Genomic DNA, 19,668 nt, shown 5'->3' with positions numbered 1-19,668 from the left:
TGTGGGTTTTTAAGTTGATTGAATTCTACAAAGATATACCTAGGGCCAGCAAAGCAACTTTTCCAAGATAGGTTAGATCTTTAAATTCTCAAAGCCTGCACAATATACTAAGGGTCTCGATGTGCTTGGAGCTGTCAAAAGCTATTCTGCTAGAGCTCTGACTTCTTGTCCATAATAAAGAGCAGCTGCATATTCTGTGAACTCAGTAGAATAACAATCTGAAGTTGCTTACACTTACAAAGGAATATACATTTGATGTTCAGCCTCATGGGAGATTCACTCTGCTGGTGCTAGGTGTTGTCATCCTGTAGCTTGAGTCCATTGTACTAGACTCATGCACAGGCCTGTGAATTTCTGTGTGTAGATGAAATACTCACCAATCTGAAACCTCTAATTCACTTCAAACTATTTAGCTGACTTAATTATCAAAGCTCTCACTTCTAAAGCTGAATGCAAAACTTGCCTCACTGGTCCATCATTAAATCTGTCTGGCTATTGCAGTGTGTTTCTGCTATTCTCCCACGCCCCCTGTGCAAGAAGATCTGTTGTAGGCAGATTTCCTAAGCAGAATAGCTTCTTGCTCCTGGGCTAGCTTAGGTGCTTAGGGCCTGATGGATTTGGATCCTCACTCTGTGTGCCTTCATGCATATGTGTTCAGTGTTTAAAGATTTCTAATTAGCAAATGAACACTGCACAGCATGAGGAAACTTTCTTCCTGATTTGCAGTTATAAGGTGTCACTAACCAGACCCATATCCAGTATTTTAACTTGCAGATGAGCAAATATAGGAATGCAATTTTGGGTCCTCCTCGGTCTCATTTCATTTTTTTGTTTATGTTCGTGGCACTATTCCAGCCCCTATACAACAACTTTAATCTTAGGATGGAGGACTTTTTTTTGCAAGTTAACATATGATCTTTTTTGGAGGTGATCTTAAAGAGATGCAAATGTGCTTTTTTGAGGGAAGTGTGAGGGGTAATAAAATGACTTTTCCATGTAATAAACTGCTGAAATGGTTAGAAAAATTAGTGGTTTGCCAGAAGATTTCTCTGATTATAGACACAGGTGGGAAAATATTTATAGCTTTTTTGGGTCAAAATAGATTGATCATCTTGGTAGCTAATTCTTTATAGAAATGTGAGGTTAATGTGTGTGAAATATATCCCCTTCCCCATGCTACCATCCTACTCCCCCTCTCCCTCCTTCGCCGGAAAAGAGATCTTTCTAGTTTGAATTTCTCAGACAGGCAGAACTCTGTATCTTTCTAATGGAACTTCTGTTTGTCAACACTGTACTAAAATAAAGTGAGTAAAAATTCCTTACAATTATTGTTCTTAAGAATTACTTTGCAGTCACCTCAACCCTCGTGTTCAGTCTTAAATTGGGTTGTGTTTGTTTTTTCCCTGCGTCTGGCACATAGGAAATTGCTCCATAAACTCTTATGTTGTATTCACCCACCCTCACCCCATCAAATTGAATTTCCTTTTGGGAATGAATTAAACTGACATATTGAGGCCTGGCCATGACATTTAATTGATGATTAGGCACCTGTACCAGAAATGGAAGCCAACTAAAAAAGCAACAGAAATATCTGTACCTGGGAAGACTGTTGTTGTTGTGTAGAAAAGATTAATGTAGCATCATTTATTTGTGAACATAGTGCCCCATAGCATGATGCTATCACACAAAGGATTTAATTCCTGTTACTTTGCAACTTACTCTGTTTTCCACCAGAACTGAAGGATGAGATGTAATTTTCAAAGGCATCTTTGTGACTAAAGAGCCTCAACCCCATTGACTTCCGTCTCAGTGAGAGTCTGTCTTTCTTTTGAGAACAGTTTGTGTAAAATGTCTGCTTCCCAGGTGCCGCCACCTGAGACAATGCCTCCGGTGAAGAAGGAGAAGCACAGTACCCAGGCTAAAAACAGAGCAAAGAGGAAACCTCCCAAAGGAATGTTCCTTTCTCAAGAGGATGTGGAGGCCGTTTCTGCCAACGCCACTGCTGCTACCACTGTGCTCAGACAACTGGATATGGAATTGGTCTCAATCAAGCGACAGGTAGGAATCACGCCAAAGGCAGCTCAGGAGTAGATTTGTCATCTGATAAATTTAAAGGTGCTGCGGTCGGTCATCACGTGGGTTGTTACTGGGGATTTATAGCATGGCTGTGATGGCTTACAACAGGATGTGGCTTAATTAACAAGCTGACAGCCTACCAAAGTGAATTAGCCCAGTACTGTTTAAATCTAGTTTTGTAGTTGCAAAGCAGCAAGAAATAGTTCATTTTGATCGAAAGAGTTTGTGAGCCCTTTGTCTGTCTTGTAACCTGGTGTTGCTCATATTTTTGAACTTGAATTTTGCTTTGGGTTGAGTATTTTCCAACAGTAACTGCTTTGCATCTACCATATTTAGTTTTCTTCACGTTTTTCTCATGTCACCTTTGGAATAGCCAGAGCCACTCTCCACTTCTGGCTATAGATCTGTTCTGTGGCATCTCCCACAGCCCTGTTGCATCTTTTCAGTCCCCCCACCCCTGCATGCTGGCAAACAGGAAGCCCTGATGGAGCTGAACTCTGCATTGGGCAAACACACAATTCTTCACTCTGAGTCTGTGGAGCGTGTGCATCAGGGGAGATGGTGGGGTTTTTGTTTTTTAATTGGACCTTCACCTTTTGTAAGTTTTGGCATCAGCCCAAAATGCAAAGCTGAGATTCTCCTGTGGTTTGACATGTGCTTTTTGCAGGCAGGCACTGGGCAAGCTTCCCCACATATTTCTGCACTGCCAGTAGATCAGTCTTAAACTGATTAATGGCAAATGTTCTCTGAACATCTAATAGCCAAGACAGAAGTGCTACTGAATCGCATCCTGGGTTTAGTCCTTTTGCCTATGTTCTAGATCTGAATGCTCCCTTGACTTCAGTATTTAGAGCCAGTTCAGGTCCATTTCAAACTACTATAGTCATTGTTAGCTTTGAATTACTATTGTGTTTGTTATTGTTTTAAGGTAGAACCGAGGGCTAACAGAGGATTGGGGTCCCATTGTGCTGGGCACTGTACAAACGTAGACTAAGAAACAGACCCTGCTCCAAAGAGCTTACAGTGTAAATAGATTTAATAATCGCACCAGATCTTTCTTGTACTTGGGGTACAGATGAGAATCTCCTTTCATAAAAAGAGGATGCAGGGAGAACTGCAAAGTCAAACTGGTAGGGTGTTCGCCTGGGCGGCTGGTACAGGGTTTGTTGAAACATATTTATTCTTGCTTAAAGTCACTGCTCCATTTTTTCCCCCTTGGCCAGATTCAAAATATCAAGCAGACAAATAGCGCTCTCAAAGAAAAACTTGAAGGTGGAATAGAACAATACAGACTTCCAGAGGTATGCCAGTTCACATACTGCTATGTATGCATCTCTTCTGCATTTCCCAATAGCAAGTCCTAATTCTTGCTTAAATGTCAGAGCTGGCACTATGTAGATACAATCATTCTATCTACGGCCAACTAACCCGGAGACCAATCTAACAGTAATTGGTCTTTGCGGGAGGGGAGGGTGGAAGAGGGTAATAGTAGATAGTTTTCAGTCTGTCTTTGGCTGGTTGTAAAACATGTCTCAAATGTAAACATTCAGATTGCTGATAATACTTCGCACTCACCATATTCTTTTCAGAGTGTTGTCGTAACACCCTTCTGAGAGAGGTAATTATTAGCCCATTCCACAGATTGGGGGACTGGCCAGAGAAGTTAGTGGCGTGACTGACAGAACTGCTGAGCACCCACAATTTTCATCATAGTTAATGGGAGATCTGGGTACTTGGCACCTCTAATAATCAGGGTATAAGAAATTTGACTGAGATCACAGAGGGAGTTGGTGGGCAATGCCAGTGAATAAAAAGAGGAACTCCTAACTCCCAGTCCTGTACTCAGAGCATGGACCAAGCCCCACACTTCTGTGTCATATTAACAGTTAACTATGGAATCAATTTATTTGTCAGTTAACTGAATTGATTCCTTTTGTTGCTAAAAGGAATAATGCAATATTTTAATGGAAGAAAAATACCATATTTGAAGGATCTAGCAATTAGTTCATTGCTGCATTCATACAAGAATTTACAAACTCGGATATGAGTAGAAGTCCATTGCTTAAGGAAATGAATTACTTTGTTTGACACCTAGGTCGTTCAGAAATGTAATGCACGTTGGACCACAGATGAGCAGCTTCTTGCTGTGCAAGGTATGGAACTATAAATCTTTCCTACTTCAGCAGGTGACGTACAGTTGAACCCTATTGCAGGTCAAGCTGGGATTTCTCCTTCGGTGGCTAATGGAAAAAATCTTGACATTACTATATATTGTTGCCAAAGAAAGAGGGGTTAACACTCCTTCCCTTTTATGATGCATGGCATGCCGTGTTCATTTGGGCAAACAGATCACTCCGCTGCTTCTAGACGGTGACACTCTTAGTGCAGTCACTGCCAGGCTGTTTGTACATGCAACTTACAGGTAGATTTGGTGGGTTTAGGACTTCTGGTTTGGCTCATCCGACATGACTCCTTTTTATATACAACTCTGCCGCTCTCTTTCTGTCTCCGCTCCCAACTCTTCTACCATCCATCTCTTTCTCCCACTCCCAACTTTGTACCATCTTTCTTGGTGGTGTAACCAGAGATGGCCCAAATCTTGGGGAAGTTCAGCATTGGATCCTTGGATTGTGGCTCATGCCCATCTCTAGCTGTTGTCACTGTTTATATAATTCTACTTCTTCCGTTTTCAGCAATCAGGAAGTATGGCCGAGATTTCCAGGCAATCTCTGATGTGATTGGAAATAAATCTGTGGTGCAAGTGAAACATTTTTTTGTAAGTTACCGGCGTCGTTTCAACATAGATGAAGTTCTACAGGAGTGGGAAGCAGAACATGGCAAAGAGGAGACAAATGGACCTAGTAACCAGAAGCCTGTAAAATCGCCTGATAATTCCACTAAAATGTCAGAAGAGGAAAATGAGGTAAATCTGTTACTAAAGAGTTTGGGACTGTAAAATGCTGGTTGCTTTTAGGTTCAAATATATAAATGAATTCCAAACTGTTAACAGCCATTTTTCACAGCATTCAACCAACTTATATTCTTGTATGTATGTATGTATGTATATTGTGACAGACCCAGACCAGTGGGGTACAGGAGTCTGGTAGAGGGCAAATATACTGGTCACTGGATGAGTAGTTTTCTGTTCCCTGAGTGACCAGAGCAGGGGCTGCACTAGAGTAATCAGGAACCTGCTAGAACCAGTTAAGGCAGGCAGGCTAATTAGGACACCTGGAGCCAATTAAGAAGCTGCTAGAATCAAGTAAGGCAGGCTACTCAGGGCACCTGGATTTTAAAAGGTGCTCACTTCAGTTTGTGGTGTGAGGAACTGGGAGCAAGAGGTGCAAGGAGCTGAGAGTGAGAGGGTGTGCTGCTGGAGAACTAAGGAGTGCAAGTGTTGTCAGACACCAGGAGGAATGTCCTGTGGTGAGAATAAGGAAGGTGTTTGGAGGAGGCCATGGGGCAGTAGCCCAGGGAGTTGTAGGTGTCGTGCAACTGTACCAGGAGGCACTATAGACAGCTGCAATCCACAAGGCCCTGGGCTGGAACCCGGAGTAGAGGGCGGGCCCGGGTTCCCCCCAAACCTCCCAATTGACCTGGACTGTGGGTTCTTCCAGAGGGGAAGGTCTCTGGGCTGTTCCCCAACCCACATGGCGAATCTCTGAGGCAAGAAAATCCGCCAATAAGCGCAGGACCCACCAAGATAGAGGAGGAACTTTGTCACTATATATATATAGATATATATATATATATATATATACACACATGAAATAAAGTATTTGAGCAGATTTCCCCTGTGTATGCAGTTCCCAGTGACAATATTGGAAATTCCAGGGGTAACTTAAGGTGATGAGACCTCCTAATTTGCAGGCTCTGACAATATCTATGACTATCACTGGCACCCTCTCACCTTCATTCCTTTCTGTAGCTCAGTTGGAGGCTTCAGCTGGACTTAAATTACTCAGCTCCTAGTCTAGGGTTTGGTTTTTTGGACTCAAGTATAACTTTCTAAGACGGAAACCTTACTCTTGTGTATGTTTGTGTATGCCCAAAGGGGTATATAAATAACAAGGTGGGATTGTGAAAACTGCTTGTTTTGGGCTTGATCCCGCAGCTGCTCCATGAGCAGGACTCCTGGTGACTTCATGGGGTTTCTGAGCAGATGGGTGCAATGGGACTGTTCCATCTGTCTCTTTCTTGATAATATTTCTCCACAGATTGTGCCTTTAAAGATAACCCAGACACTTTATAGTTCTTAAATATGGTATTTTATTTATAAGATTTAATATAAATTATAGTTGTGCAATAGGAAAACCAAAACTGGAGTTTACACTTGAAATGGACTTTGGGCTGTCTTTGACCTAGTCCTAATTCATACTAGAGAACTTTGTCCAGTAGTCAAATTCTACCCTTAGGCTTGGTCTACACTTAAAACTTAAATTGACTTAGCGACACCGCTCAGATGTGTGAAACTCCACATTTCTGAGCACCGTTGCTATCCCAACCTAGCCCCTCCTGTAGACACTGTTAGGTCCTTGGAAGAATGCTTCCATCAATCAGCTACCATCACTCGGGGAGGTGGAGTTGCTTCAGCGATGGAAGAACCCCTTCCAGGGTGTCTATGCCATGGGGTTACGGTGGCATAACTGTGGCACCATAGCTATGCCGCTACAGTGCCTGTGGTATAGACATGGCCTGAGATGACCTGTGGCAGAATTTGGCTCCTACTGAACTAAAGGTTTCTGTCACTGTCCTTGCTTATGTTGTTTCTCAGCTGTTCTTAACATGCACAGTTAGCGCATGCAGCACCAGCAGTTAACTTCAGGTACACAATGAACACCACTTCATTGCTGCATCAATCCTACTGATATTTCAGGCCACTTTTAAAGATGTCCTTGAGTGAATGAATTAATGTCCCTAAATAAAAATATCCAGAGCTTGGTAAAGACCCTTTCTGTAGAAAGGTGAATAATTAAATTTTCCGTGTCTCCCCCCCTCTCCTCCCCACACACATACATACATACACCCCTTCACCTCCCACCAGTACCTCTGTTGTTCCTTTGCTCCAGCTCTATAATGTATTTCAAATATGTAGCCAGGAACTAGTTACCTGTTTGATGCCAGGTGTCTCTACCCATCATGGATGAGGGGCTACTGTGTATTAGTCGGTGTTACTGATTGTAGAAAACATTCCCTCCCCCCAATCCACCACCCCCCCCGATTCCTTAGGGAGTTATCCTGGCCTCAGATTAACCCTTGTTCCTAAATAACCTCTTTAAAACATGGAATCTCCCTTGAGACTGGAGGTGAGTGGGTGGATACAGAAGGAAGTATATGCAGTGTGTAGCCACAGCTAAAAGCTTGGGATCTGTTCCAGGAGGCACAAGGGCTCTGGAAGGCCAGCCTGGAGTTGGTGGCTAGTGCAGAGCAGGGTTGGATAGAGTGAGAGGAGGTGGGAGAGGCTAAGTGGCAGGAGAGTAGGGATGTGAAAGCCAGGCTAGGGTGGAGCAGCTGTTGAGGAGGTGGGAGGATTGGGTGGAGTAGGATACATTACACTTTCCTCCATTGAGGAGGTGGGAGTATTATGCAGAGGTAGCTTGGAGCGGAGAGAGGATGGGTTGGGAATATCAGTAGAGGCAGGAAGATGTGACTGGAAAGTGGACCCTGAGAGTAGCAGCAGGGCCTCTTTAAACGGAGGGAGGAAGAGAGGAGGCAGAACTGAGAGGAATGACTGCTATGAAGCGTTGGATTATTATTTATTTGCAGCTCAGTACAGTAGGGCCAGGCATTCCTAGGCACTTTACAGACCAGTGACCCAGAAGCACTTGCAGTCTAGGTGACGCAGGATGTGATAGGAGGATACAATGGACAAACTGGTTGGAGGAGTGGCAGGGTGAGGTAACAAAATAAACAATTGAGCAGAAAATGCAGGTCTTGGTTTGCCATTTGCTTAATCAATGCCAGATGGGTTACGGTGCTGATAAAGCCTTTTCTATAGAAGAGGTTCTTGCATGCTGCTCAAGTGGTGCTTCAGAACCAAGGGATTTAAAAGATGCCTCTCTCCTTTTGATGTAACATTTAATGCACAATCGTGTGCCAGTACTAGTAACTGGCCACAAACCAAGAACAAATTAGTTTGGGTCATGCATCGTATTTTCTAAAAGAAAAGGCATGTGATAAAGGCATATGTAAACCACGGGCCAACCTAAGATTCCACTCTCTTCCTGCTCATTTGTTGGGTATGTCTTGCTGGAAGGAGGCAGAAGTGTTGACCTTATGGAGAGAGTTTTGAAAATAGACAAGTCCTTGCTTTTTGCCCTGCCTGCCAGTACAAGAGTGTGGGATGCAATGTTGTTGTACTATGAAACTAATGGCCAAAAACCTACCTGAACAATTGCTACTTCACGGAGCAGGCAGTCAACGTATGGTGTTCATTGCCTTCAGAGGAAACAAAATCCAGTCCTCAAGCTGAATTTCCAAAAGAGCCAGATCAGTTTGCTCCCACTTTGTATAGTTTTATGCGCTAAGAAGGTCAGTTCTGTATGGGGCAGGAAGGAGATTGTGCCCTCCCTCCTGCATAGCAATGCACTGTTGTGGCAGGCCCAGTCCTGGAGTGCTCAGCACTTTGCCTCTGTCTGTGGCTCTTCTGCTCTCACTGGTTTAGTCTTCAGGATCAGTCTGACAGTGCATACAAGAATGCTAGCTGGCCTGGCACAAGGCCCCATTTATCTCCTCCACTCTCTACCTCAGCCATGCCCTCCGCTCTGGGGCTTTTCTCTGCCCCTGCCCAGTAAGTGCACCCAAAACCCCTATCCAAGTTCTGGTTCCTCAATTGATTGTCCCTATGTATAGTGTCCATCAGGTTGCACATGCTCCCAGGACCGAAGATTTTTCCCTAGCAGTGTCAGTGTGGTCCACACATGCACCCCTGCTCTCCTCATGTTCTGCACGAAGGGAATAGAGAGGGCTGGCGGACCACTATTATCTCAGTTTCTTCTTACTGCTCATGGCCTAGGATGTGCAAGCGTCAAACCAATGCATAGAAAGGGTGCCCCAAGTTAGCAGTCTCTCACTTCGCAACCACTGCCACCTTTGAAACTGGTGTTTTAATGGGAACTTTGAAAGCCATGCACCAGCTGTCCCTCCAGATCAGCACAAACACACTGTGGAGTGGGGGGGTTGTTTTGTTTTGTTTCCCCCTCCCTTTGGAGAGCTACTCCCTATCTACTGGGACGGAAATCATGACAGAAGGTACTAGAAGCTATCTCCTTGGAGTACACAATCCAGTTCTCTTCCCTCCCCTCCCCCATGCCCTTCTCTTTCAGTGATCCCTTATAAGACGATTCTTCAGCAGGAGACAGAGTTGCTGCTTCAACTGGGGGTGCTAGAACTAGTATCTTCCAACAGCAAGGGGAAAGAAGTTCTCCTTGAGTTACTATCTCATCCCCAAGAAGACAGGGTGATGAAGACCCATTCTGGACTGTAGGGAACTTAACACCATTCTGAACTTTAGGTGGTGGATGAACTTGTTATCAGACAACATGGCAGCAGTCTCCTTCATCAACAAGCAGGGAGGAGCGCACTTCTCCCAGATTTGTGTGGAGGCCGTTGCCCTTTGGAACTGGTGCATTCCCAGGCAGATGATCTTTGACACTGCGCACCTGGCAGAGATCCACAAAGCTTAGCGGATTCTCTGAGTGGACATTTCTCCACAGAACAAAAGTGGGAGCTGCAGAACTCCCCTGTCTGGGAGGTGTTTTGAGTGTGGGTGTCTCATCCACAAATCTGTGTCCCATGTGAACAAGGGAAAAGACTTGTGCTTCAGAGGGAGTTATAGCCCAGGCTTTCTGGGTGATGCAATGGTCAGGGCCCTGGGATCAACACATGCAGATTTCCCTCTTACCTCAGGTGTTGAAGACGATCGGACAAGACAAGGTGCAAGCCATCCTCCTAGCACTGGGTTGGGCCTGACAGTTCCTGTACCCTCCATGCTTTTCAGCTGTCCGCCCAATCTCCTCTCTGTCTTCCCCTGACGCGTCCGCTATTAACCCAGGATGAAGGACAGACTTGCCACCCCAATTCAGCCACGTTTCACCTGAGCCCATGGTATTTATTTGGATGTCGCAGTGAGAAAAGGCCTGTTTGGCTGATGTCCAGGCTGTCCTGTGCAGCGGTAGATAGGACTCTACCAGGAAAGGTTATAAAGCAAAATGGGAATGATTGAAATTGTGATATATAACAGACAAGGAACTACACCCTTACAGGCAGAGATTCCGGGTACACTGGACTAACTTTTGTCCAGGACTGCTGTTAGCTCTCCCAGGATAAAACCGGCAGCCATCAGTGCCTTTCATCCACTGGCAGACACCTACACTTTATTTTCCCACCCAATCACCACCAGCTTCCGGAGGGTATGATTCAAGTCTTCCATCCAAAGGCGAGACTTGTACCAGCCTGGAACTTGGACCTTGTTTTATCAGCCCTTACTAAGTTGACACTTGAGCCCCTGGGATCCAGCTCCTTGCTGCCTCTTTCTATGAAGGTAGCATTTTTGGTCATGATGATGGCCAGAAGAGTCAGGGAGCTAGGTGCACTCATAGCTGACCACCTCCCCAACCCTTCCCCACCCCCACAGTGTTCCACTGGGACAAGGTATCTATGGGACTACATCTGAAGTTCATACTAAGGTGGTGGTGGACTTTCACATCAACCAAAGCACCCATCTACCTGTGTTTTACCCGAAACGTTATTCCAGCAGGGAAGAGGTGGTGTGACACTCCACTGGATGTGCATAGGGCTCTTACGCCTTATCCACAAAGAATAAAATCTTTTCAGAAGTCTCCTAGATCTTTCCAGACTACTGTACCCCTTTCAGGAGTCTGATTAGTCTTGCATACCCCAAGTTTCACCTCACTTAAAAACTACTTGCTTACAAAATCAGACATACAAATCCAAAAGAGAGCACACTATTACTGAAAATCTGCTTACTTTCTCATTTTGTCTGTATGAAATTTTAGTTTGTACAGACTTCGCTAGTGCTTTTTATGTAGCCTGTTATAAAACTAGGCAAATATCTAGATGAGTTGAATACCCTGTGGAAGGCCTTTGCATACTCCCAGGGGTACACGTACTCCTAGTTGAGAACCGCTGTCCTAGACTCTGTCATTCATAGAGTGTGTGAAAGGAGAGGTCATTTCCTCCCAGACACTAAATGGATCTCAGGGAGCATCCTTCTCTGCTACGAGATGAACGTCTCCTCAAAGGCAGGGTATGAGTGTGCACTCAACTAGAGCTCAGGCAACATCAATAGCTTCCTTTACCGATGTCCCTTTTACTGACATCAGCAGACAGCGACTTGGAGTTCTGTTCACACCATTTTTAGGCATTATGCACTGGTGTAAACAACTGTTTCTCTAGGTAGGGGAGTTCTGCAGTGTATTGTGTCATAAGGTTCCAGGCATCCATCTTCTTTAAAGAGATGTAGCTTGTGAAGCAACCTGAAGCGCACTACACACAGCGACAATCACTCATAGAAGGATGGGTTGCTTGCTTTGTGGTAACCTGAGTTCTTAAAGGCACGTTTATGTTGCCCTGTGTGAAGGACGGTTGGATAGCGCTCTTTGTCACTGCCTGGTTTTCCCTTCCTGTGAACTGGCAGTAGAGAAGAAACAAAATGGCAGAGGATCTGGCAGCCCCCTTTGTTCTCTTGGTGCAGAGCACGAGGAGAGCAGGGGCGCATGCACGGACCAGACAGACATTGCTAAGGAAAAATTTCTGGTCTGGGGCTCATGGAGCATGTGTGCAACACATCTGAGGTGAATAACCCATCCTTCCTTGGTTTCCCCTGGAATTGTTGTTTCATGGCAAACGCAGGGCCGGCTCCAGGCACCAGCCCACCAAGCTTGTGCTTGGGGCGGCACCTGGAGGGGGGTGGCGGGGCGCGGTGCTCCAGCCGCCAGGGGAGAGCAGAGCTGCAGTGGGCTCGCCGCCCTCCCCCGGCGCTCTGGCCAGTTGGGGAGAGCGGCATGCGGCCGGGCTCAACGCCCTCCCCTGCTGCGCTCCGGGGGGGCAGTGGGAGGCTTTTTTGCCTTGGGCGACAAAAAAGCCAGAGCCGGCCCTGGGCAAACGGTCACCTTTACGCTTCCTGTGAAATCACTGACAATAAAGTGGCCTTAGTGTTGAGTTCAGCTTTATTTATTTACAATCTGCTGACAAGTCCTGTTTCATCTCAGTGCAGAGGATGCTGCTGTCGCCTTGCTGTATGTCAGAGTTGTCTGTCTTTGCTTTCAGTATCTTACACTTTGAGAGACGTTTGGAAGTGTGTGTGTGTGTGTGTGTATACACAGTTAAATAAATGTCTCTTCTTTTTCCCTCTAGGCTACTTCTGTTCTTGATGTCAGATATGCATCTGCTTCATGAGAAGCTCGTGTAGACTAGAACAATTTGTGTTTGACTACTGTGTTATCCAGGATATCAGGTATTAGCAAACCTCAGACAGCCATCTGCATCATATCTATGTGGACAAGCAGCTATTACCAAAAAAAGGCAAACGCTTCCAGTCCTGTGCTACATCTGCCTTAATTTTTCCTCATTCCTCCATACTGCCTCCACTTTCTTTCAAAAGCTCCCAGATAGCGTTCCATTTCATCAATATCCTGCTTAAGCACGGGGACTTCTAGAACCAGTTACACCCGTGGGTAAAATCTGGCAAGTCTGCACAGCAAGGAACTCCGGTGTTAGCAGCCTCACACTAATGCTACACAGTAGGAGCTCTTGGTCCTCTCCCTAGGGTATAAGTATGTATTGCTGCATGGCGTTGTGATCTCTGCTTCCTGTATAAAGTAATTATTATTCTTACAATGACACTATTATTAGTGAGCTTTCTATAAAGGAGAGGCTTATGCACATGCCAATGGCATCATACTTACTCTGCAATTACAAGGCATTTTAGCAAGCATTCTTAAATAATGCAAAGTGATGTGAAAGGTTATTCCTAAGGTTGGGGTCTATCTACAGTTGTAAACATAACTCATTACACTTCTGGTTTGTGCAATTCTTTCTTTCCGCTGTGTTTGTACATGTTCTTGCTTCATAGAAAGCTCACTAACTGGTTGAGTGTTTTATTCCTGGATATTTTTAAAAGCTTTTATTTAGTGTAAAAGGGAATACATAACCTGAAATCTGTCAGATACAATATATAACCCATGGCATTCGGCATTCACATTGTAACTTTTTAAGTGAGTGCCACGCAACTTCCTTTTTCCTGACTCTCCGTGGGATTAAGTCAAAACAACTTTAGCTGATGCTTCTCCCTTTGGAATGTCCTTCCCTTCCCCCCCACCCCCCATTAGGCTACCATACAGTCACTTTATTCCAGTGTCATTGTCGTCCTCTTCAGAGCACTGAGGTTGCCAAAGCCACCAAATTGCTCATCTCAGTGGAAGGGTGGGGAAAGGTTGACGTGAAAGTGCAACTCTAAAATGTAGATTTCAGTCTTAGAGGAGATCTTGCGTGGAGGAGGACAAGGACCATCTCATTGACCTCATTCAGTTCTGTATTGTTCCCCCTTTTGTCACTCTGATCTCCTTTCTCAATACTGTACAGGACCTGGAAGTGATCTGATTAATCTAGTGCAATGTTTCTGAACAATCGGTCCATGGACTGGCGTCGGTTCGTAGCAGCCTCCTTGCTGGTCCCTGAGATTTCTCTGAGACAGTTTAGGAAGGTAGCAAGCTGGTCCCTGGTATCAAAAAGGTTGAGAAACAACTGATCTAGTGCGCCAAGAATAATGCTCTGGGAAGATACAGCTGGTTTCCCTGTATCATTGCAAGTTTGACCCACTTTGGTTTTGGAAGCAATTCCAGTTCCTCTAAAGCAGGAGTTCCCAAGCTATGGTACATGTACCACTACTGGTATATTTGCTTAATGTTCCATCTATTCACTTAAGGGGGGGTGGTTTTTTTTTTTTTTTTTTTTTAAGATGATGATACGTGAACCAGTGAAGTTTGGGAGCTGCTGCTCTATAGCGCGCATCACTTTCATTTTCAGAACCAAAATATGCAATTAAAAGGGGAAGAGGAGCACCCCAAAATTTGCCTTAGCCCCCCTGTAGCCACCCTTCCCAGCGCAAAGGTGAAACCTTACACAGATACTTCTGTTGCTGGCAGCAGCGCTGCCTTCAGAGCTTGGCTCCCAGCCAGCAGCCGCCACTCTCCAGCCACCCAGCTCTGAAGGCAACACCGCTGCCAGCAACAGCACAGAACTAAGCCTAGGCAGAGGTCTGGGGTGCCTGAGAGCAGCCTTGGGCTGTGTTCCCGCCCGCTGGGGTGAGCTGCCCAGGGCAGGTGGTGGATCCAGGGCTCCCCCTGGTCTGGGCTGACCTGTTCCAGCCCAGGCTCCTGGAGCCCCCTGCACTCACTGCTCCCCAAGGGCTCTCTCAGCCCCGGAGCTGAATCCCCCTGCCCAGGCAGCTCTTACGGGCTATGAGCAGTCAAAGGGCAGTGGGGAGTTGAGGAGCAGCAAGAGGAGATGGGGGAGCACTGTGGCCGACTGCACCATGACACCAGCCAGCGCAGCAGCTGCCCCGCATTGCCCGGCTCAGGCTTCCAGCCTGGCCAGGGGGCGGGGCTTTGGGGGGAAGAAGCGGGGCCAGCATTTAACTGAGGAGGCGCAGGGAGTGGGGCTATAGAGAAGGGTGGGGTCTCGTGGTGAGTGCCCCCCAATTTTCTGTCTACCCCACCTCAGAGCAACAAACAAAACTAAGACATTATTATACCAACAAATATTTGTGGTGTAGACCTTGCCCAAGCGTCTCCTGTAGAGTTGTTCTTGCGCGATCACCTCCCACTTCCCACCAAGTCTGGCAAACTTATGAGCAGAAAAGTTGTATTTGGCTTTCTCCCCAAAGGAAAATAGCATGTATAATTCATTTGATATCAGGAAGAAAAAAGTTGTCTAATTCTTTTTTGGAGGACTGCTATCTTATTGTAGTCTTATACGTACAATATAGCCCTGTATTTTTAACTTTGTTAGGTTTCATTATTCTCTTACCTATTATGTTTTTAAATACAAGAAATCATTTTAGCTTTGAAAGTTTAAATGGTTTGGTCTTGTTTATATGAAGACCTTCTCGCCCCCCCCCCTTTTTTTTTTTTTTTGAATCAAGCATTAAATACATCAACTGGTGACAACAAGATTAGAAGGGTCCACAAAGATTACTGCATAAGATGTAATATTCACTTAAATTTTGTTTTCTTAAACTATCAATGTGAATGTTATAATTATATATATTTTGTGGAATATGGGAATTTATTTCTCCTAAGTATAAGTTATTGTGCAAAAATATGGTATCGTTAAAGCAAATGATAGTTTAACTTTTAGTTTTAGAAATCTTAAAGATATAAAAGTGTATTACATATGCATAAACAAATTACATTTGTTCTATTTAATTTTTATGTAGCTGTGTAAAGTGCTAGGTAACTTTTTTTTTTTTTTTTTCACTTATCCATTAAAACACCTTGTTACTTGAATATTGTGTTTAACTGGTCTGAAACACGGTGATCAATTTTTGTAATATAATCTTTATAACCAAGGGAAAAAATACATGCCTCAGTTGTGCTTAACAGTATAGCAACAATGTACAATCAGAACACTTAAGTCCATAGTAGCCATAACCGGTAACGAAGCCACAACGTTTGTGTCTTGATATATTTAATACCAATGGGGATAACTGATTCTTAATGTGTTTTTTTTTTTTTTTTTACAAGTTTGCAACCAGGAAGACCCCTGGATTCTAAATAAAAAGCATCATTTTTTAAAAAACTAATACAAGAATTAAACTTTTTTTTTTTTCCCCAGTGATGTCCTGACAAACATTTTTCTTTCCAGGACAAACGCATCTGAAACATTACTTACTAAAATATGCTCATTGTCACTTTAAATTTAAACTTAACCCATTTTAGTTTTGCCTCCTTCCCCAGTTTAATCTCCAATATACTGTTGGTATTCATGCATACCAAATATGAGCCAAACTGTGCATTATGCTAACTTGATCACTGGATTTGTGAGCTTAAGGACTTTGAAAAACTCCAGATCAATGAACAGCAAAAAATGTCACAAGAGATGTGGCTTTTCTGATGTATATTTTTAAAGTCTGTATAGAATGTCTCATAGCCCATTCAAAATTGAGTGGCCTAATAGTCACACTTTAATAAAAAAAAAAAAAAAATGCATTTTTTTATTAGCTCCAGCTTGCCTTTAGCAAGTCAAAATCTAGTGATCTTGTTCAATGCCCTGAAGCAAATACACTTTCTGCCACTCCCTGGATTAATGCAGCTTTTTCTGTTGATAGTAAAGCACAATTGCAGTGAAAGTTACCATTCAGAAGATGGAAGGTCAGTATAGTCTATGCATGTTGTATAATAATGAGTGTTTACATTCATATTCTCCTAAAATTAAATTTATACTGGAGTGTATAGTATTCCATTATGTAGATTTTATCAATTTTGTTAACTGCTTATAGATTACGTAAAAGAATTTTTTCAAAATTTTAAAAGATGTATAAGGTTAAGTTTGCAAATATAATGGAAATGCTGTATAGCTTGGGAAGTGATCAAATACTCGTTGGGGTTTTGAAGAAAGTATGTTGTAATAATGCTGTTGTAAGTAATATTTTAATGTCTTTTTTGCCTGTTTTCTATTATTCAGCACACTTACTGTGATGAACGTTCATAGCATTATAAAATTGCTTAACCACTGAAAAGCAACATTTGTTTTTGAATTATCATTTTACTGTAAGAGGAATTATAGTGGGGTTTGAAAATTTATTTGTGAAATTCTCCATAATTCATTTTTCTATGATTTCCAATGTTTGCTGACATCAAATAAAATTTTTCAAGCCATTGATGTAATAAAACATGGAGTAACGGATGTTATTGCTGTAAAACGTTGATCTGGAATGTTGGTGGGGGAGGTGCTCAAAGACCTCATTTGTCAACACCTGTAGTCTGGTTGGATAGTCACAATTCTACTATTACACTTACATAATATGCGTGCACAGGCCTATTTTGTGACACTGGAGCACAATTCAGCTCCCATTCAGATTGATGGGAGTCTTTCCATGGATTTTAATGGGAGCTGAATTGGGCCCTTAGCACTCAAAATCCACATAAGGGGATGAGGAATGGGGAGGTGCATTGCACCTATTACAGTGGCCAGAGATGTTTGGCGTACAGGGGAGACAGACTTCTGGCAGCAGTTCTGGGGAGACTGCACCTCATTTTTTTTTTTTGAGGTGTAGCATGTTCCTTCTCTTCCCTCTTGACCATGCTCCTGCTACTTACCTCCACACAACCCTTGCATGTGTATTGCAATTGATCACCTGGCAATGCTAACCATTGCCACAACTGGCATTCAGGAAGTACATGAGTCAATAATCTGGCTGTCCCTTGTGGGGGAGCCCCAAACATTCACCTGAGGCAGCCAGAATCTGGCCCATGGTGTATAAATGTGGGACATTCCCCAGCGTATTCAGCATTAAACTGGATGTTTGGAAGATGAAACATGTTCCAAATGTTCTGTGACCTGTACAAACAAAGTACAAGCACGTTGGACGTGCATTTTAGCAAGATAACATTTTCTTACACGATTGTGAACAAAAATGAAAACCAATTTCAGTGTGAAAATACATATAGTTAGTTAGTTTAACCTTTGTCATGGAAAGCCAATTGTAACGACTGCACTAAGTCATCACTGCTGTTTGAGTTGCTATAAATAGCAGTTGAAGAATCTTTGGATGGATTTTTCAAAATGCAGAGGCAATTATTTCCCAATTTTGGGGAAGAGGAAAAAAAAAGGACCATGGAAAGAAGGGGGATTCACAGTGTAAACAGAGCAAAACACTAATAAACTGGAGAAAGCACACACTGTATATAACAAGGCAATTAGAGCTTACTTCCTACAATGCCTGTATGGGACAAATCACAGGGAACTTGTTGTTTGGCTGCATACATTAAACCCAGCATAATTAATGATAAAGAGCAAAATGCCATGTTTGCTTCCCATGCATGTCTGCAGGGGGAAATTAGCTTTACCCTTTTTCCTGTTTTACGATGTCCAAAGAGAGCCTGCTGGTGGTAAGTTATGCAAATGGACAGCATTTTAAAAGGAGCCTAAATGTTATCTTACTGATTTTTTTTAAAATCTGCCTGATCTCAAAGATGGTGGGAGATATACTCCATGTGCTCAAAGATAAAAGAAATGGGGAATTCATAAAATCAAAACTTGACTTTTGGTGAATAAAGTCAATGTCAGCATTTTGACACAGTACTTTGAGCATATCAAATGCAAAGAAAAGCCGCATACAGCGATGAATAGGGTACTATACTAGGGCTAGGGAGTCCAGCTTTTCTCCTACTATGCCCCGACTTATGAACGATCACAGAGCAGTCACTTACCTTCTTGGTGCCGTAGTTTCTCCACATGCAGAATGGTGGTGGTAATGCTTACCTGCTGTTTGTAAAACATGGAGACGTATAGAGGAAAAGTGCTGTATGTGTGTGTGACATATTTGCATATTGCCAATATAAAATGCATCGCAAGTACTTTATTAATAAAGAGAAGCAGATTGGTCTTCCTGTCTTCAAATGGATTTAGTGTTCCAAACTGCCTATTTCTCTACATACAGTAGAACCTCAGAGTTATGAACTGACTGGTCAACCACACACCTCTTTGGAACCAGAAGTATTCAATCAAGCAGCAGCAGAGAGCAAAAAACAAAGCAAATACTGTACAGTGCTGTTAATGTAAACTACTAAAAAAAAAAATAAAGGCAATGTTTTTAAAAAATAATTGACAAGGTAAGGATACCGTTTCTGTGCTTGTTTCATTTAAATTAAGATGGTTAAAAATAGCATTTTTTCTGTATAGTAAAGTTTCAAAGCTGTATTAAGTCAATGTTCAGTTATAAGCTTTTGAAAGAGCAACCATAACATTTTGTTCAGCATTATGAACATTTCAGAGTTACGAACAACCTCCATTCCCCAGCTGCTCGTAACTCGGAGGTTCTACTGTAATTTTTATTTATCTAATCTCACTAAGACTTGAGCGTTGTCTACACACCAACTAGTGTTTGGCTTAGCTAACTTGCTTTGCCTAGCATACCTACTCTTGAAGCTGGTGCAAGTTTGCATATATGCAAAGGGTCAGTTTAAAAAACCACACACATGCATATCCCTTGCAGACGTGGAAAGGACTGAACGGAAGCTGGAAAATGAAACTGAAGTGAAAAATGTTGCAGCACTGAGAGAGTGGTCGCAGTCACTGCTCATATCATGAGGCTCATCAGTGTTAGAATCACTTTGCAGGATTTCATGTAGGAGCTGGAGTAGAGACTGGAAGTACTGAATCTATAAGTGTTTGCTATCTTGCTGTTGAGGCCTTATTAACCTCACCACCCAAATGTTAACTTATTGTCAAAACAATACAGCTTATGCAATAAAACAGTCCAGTTTCCATGCCTAAAGTGTCAAATTCTCTCCAATGTACAAGGGACGTGTAATGTATTGCTGCTTGTCTAACTAGTCCATTATGTAG

The 19,668-nt window shown here is 43.3% G+C and overlaps 1 protein-coding gene across 1 annotated transcript in view; it reads left to right on the top strand.

The window, feature by feature from the left end:
• Positions 1-15,200, top strand: part of RCOR1 (REST corepressor 1) — a 123,783-nt gene extending 108,583 nt beyond the window's left edge. The window contains exons 8-12 of the mRNA XM_034768881.1: positions 1,864-2,058; positions 3,300-3,377; positions 4,172-4,229; positions 4,770-4,999; positions 12,454-15,200. Coding sequence (XP_034624772.1) covers positions 1,864-2,058; positions 3,300-3,377; positions 4,172-4,229; positions 4,770-4,999; positions 12,454-12,495 — 603 coding nt within the window. The 3' untranslated portion in view covers positions 12,496-15,200. The remainder of the gene's footprint in view (positions 1-1,863; positions 2,059-3,299; positions 3,378-4,171; positions 4,230-4,769; positions 5,000-12,453) is intronic.
• The last annotated feature ends 4,468 nt before the right edge of the window (positions 15,201-19,668 follow it).

The sequence above is a fragment of the Trachemys scripta genome, chromosome 4 (assembly GCF_013100865.1).
Source record: "Trachemys scripta elegans isolate TJP31775 chromosome 4, CAS_Tse_1.0, whole genome shotgun sequence".
NCBI classification, from domain to species: domain Eukaryota; kingdom Metazoa; phylum Chordata; order Testudines; family Emydidae; genus Trachemys; species Trachemys scripta.
This window is presented reverse-complemented; position numbering and strand designations above follow the sequence as displayed.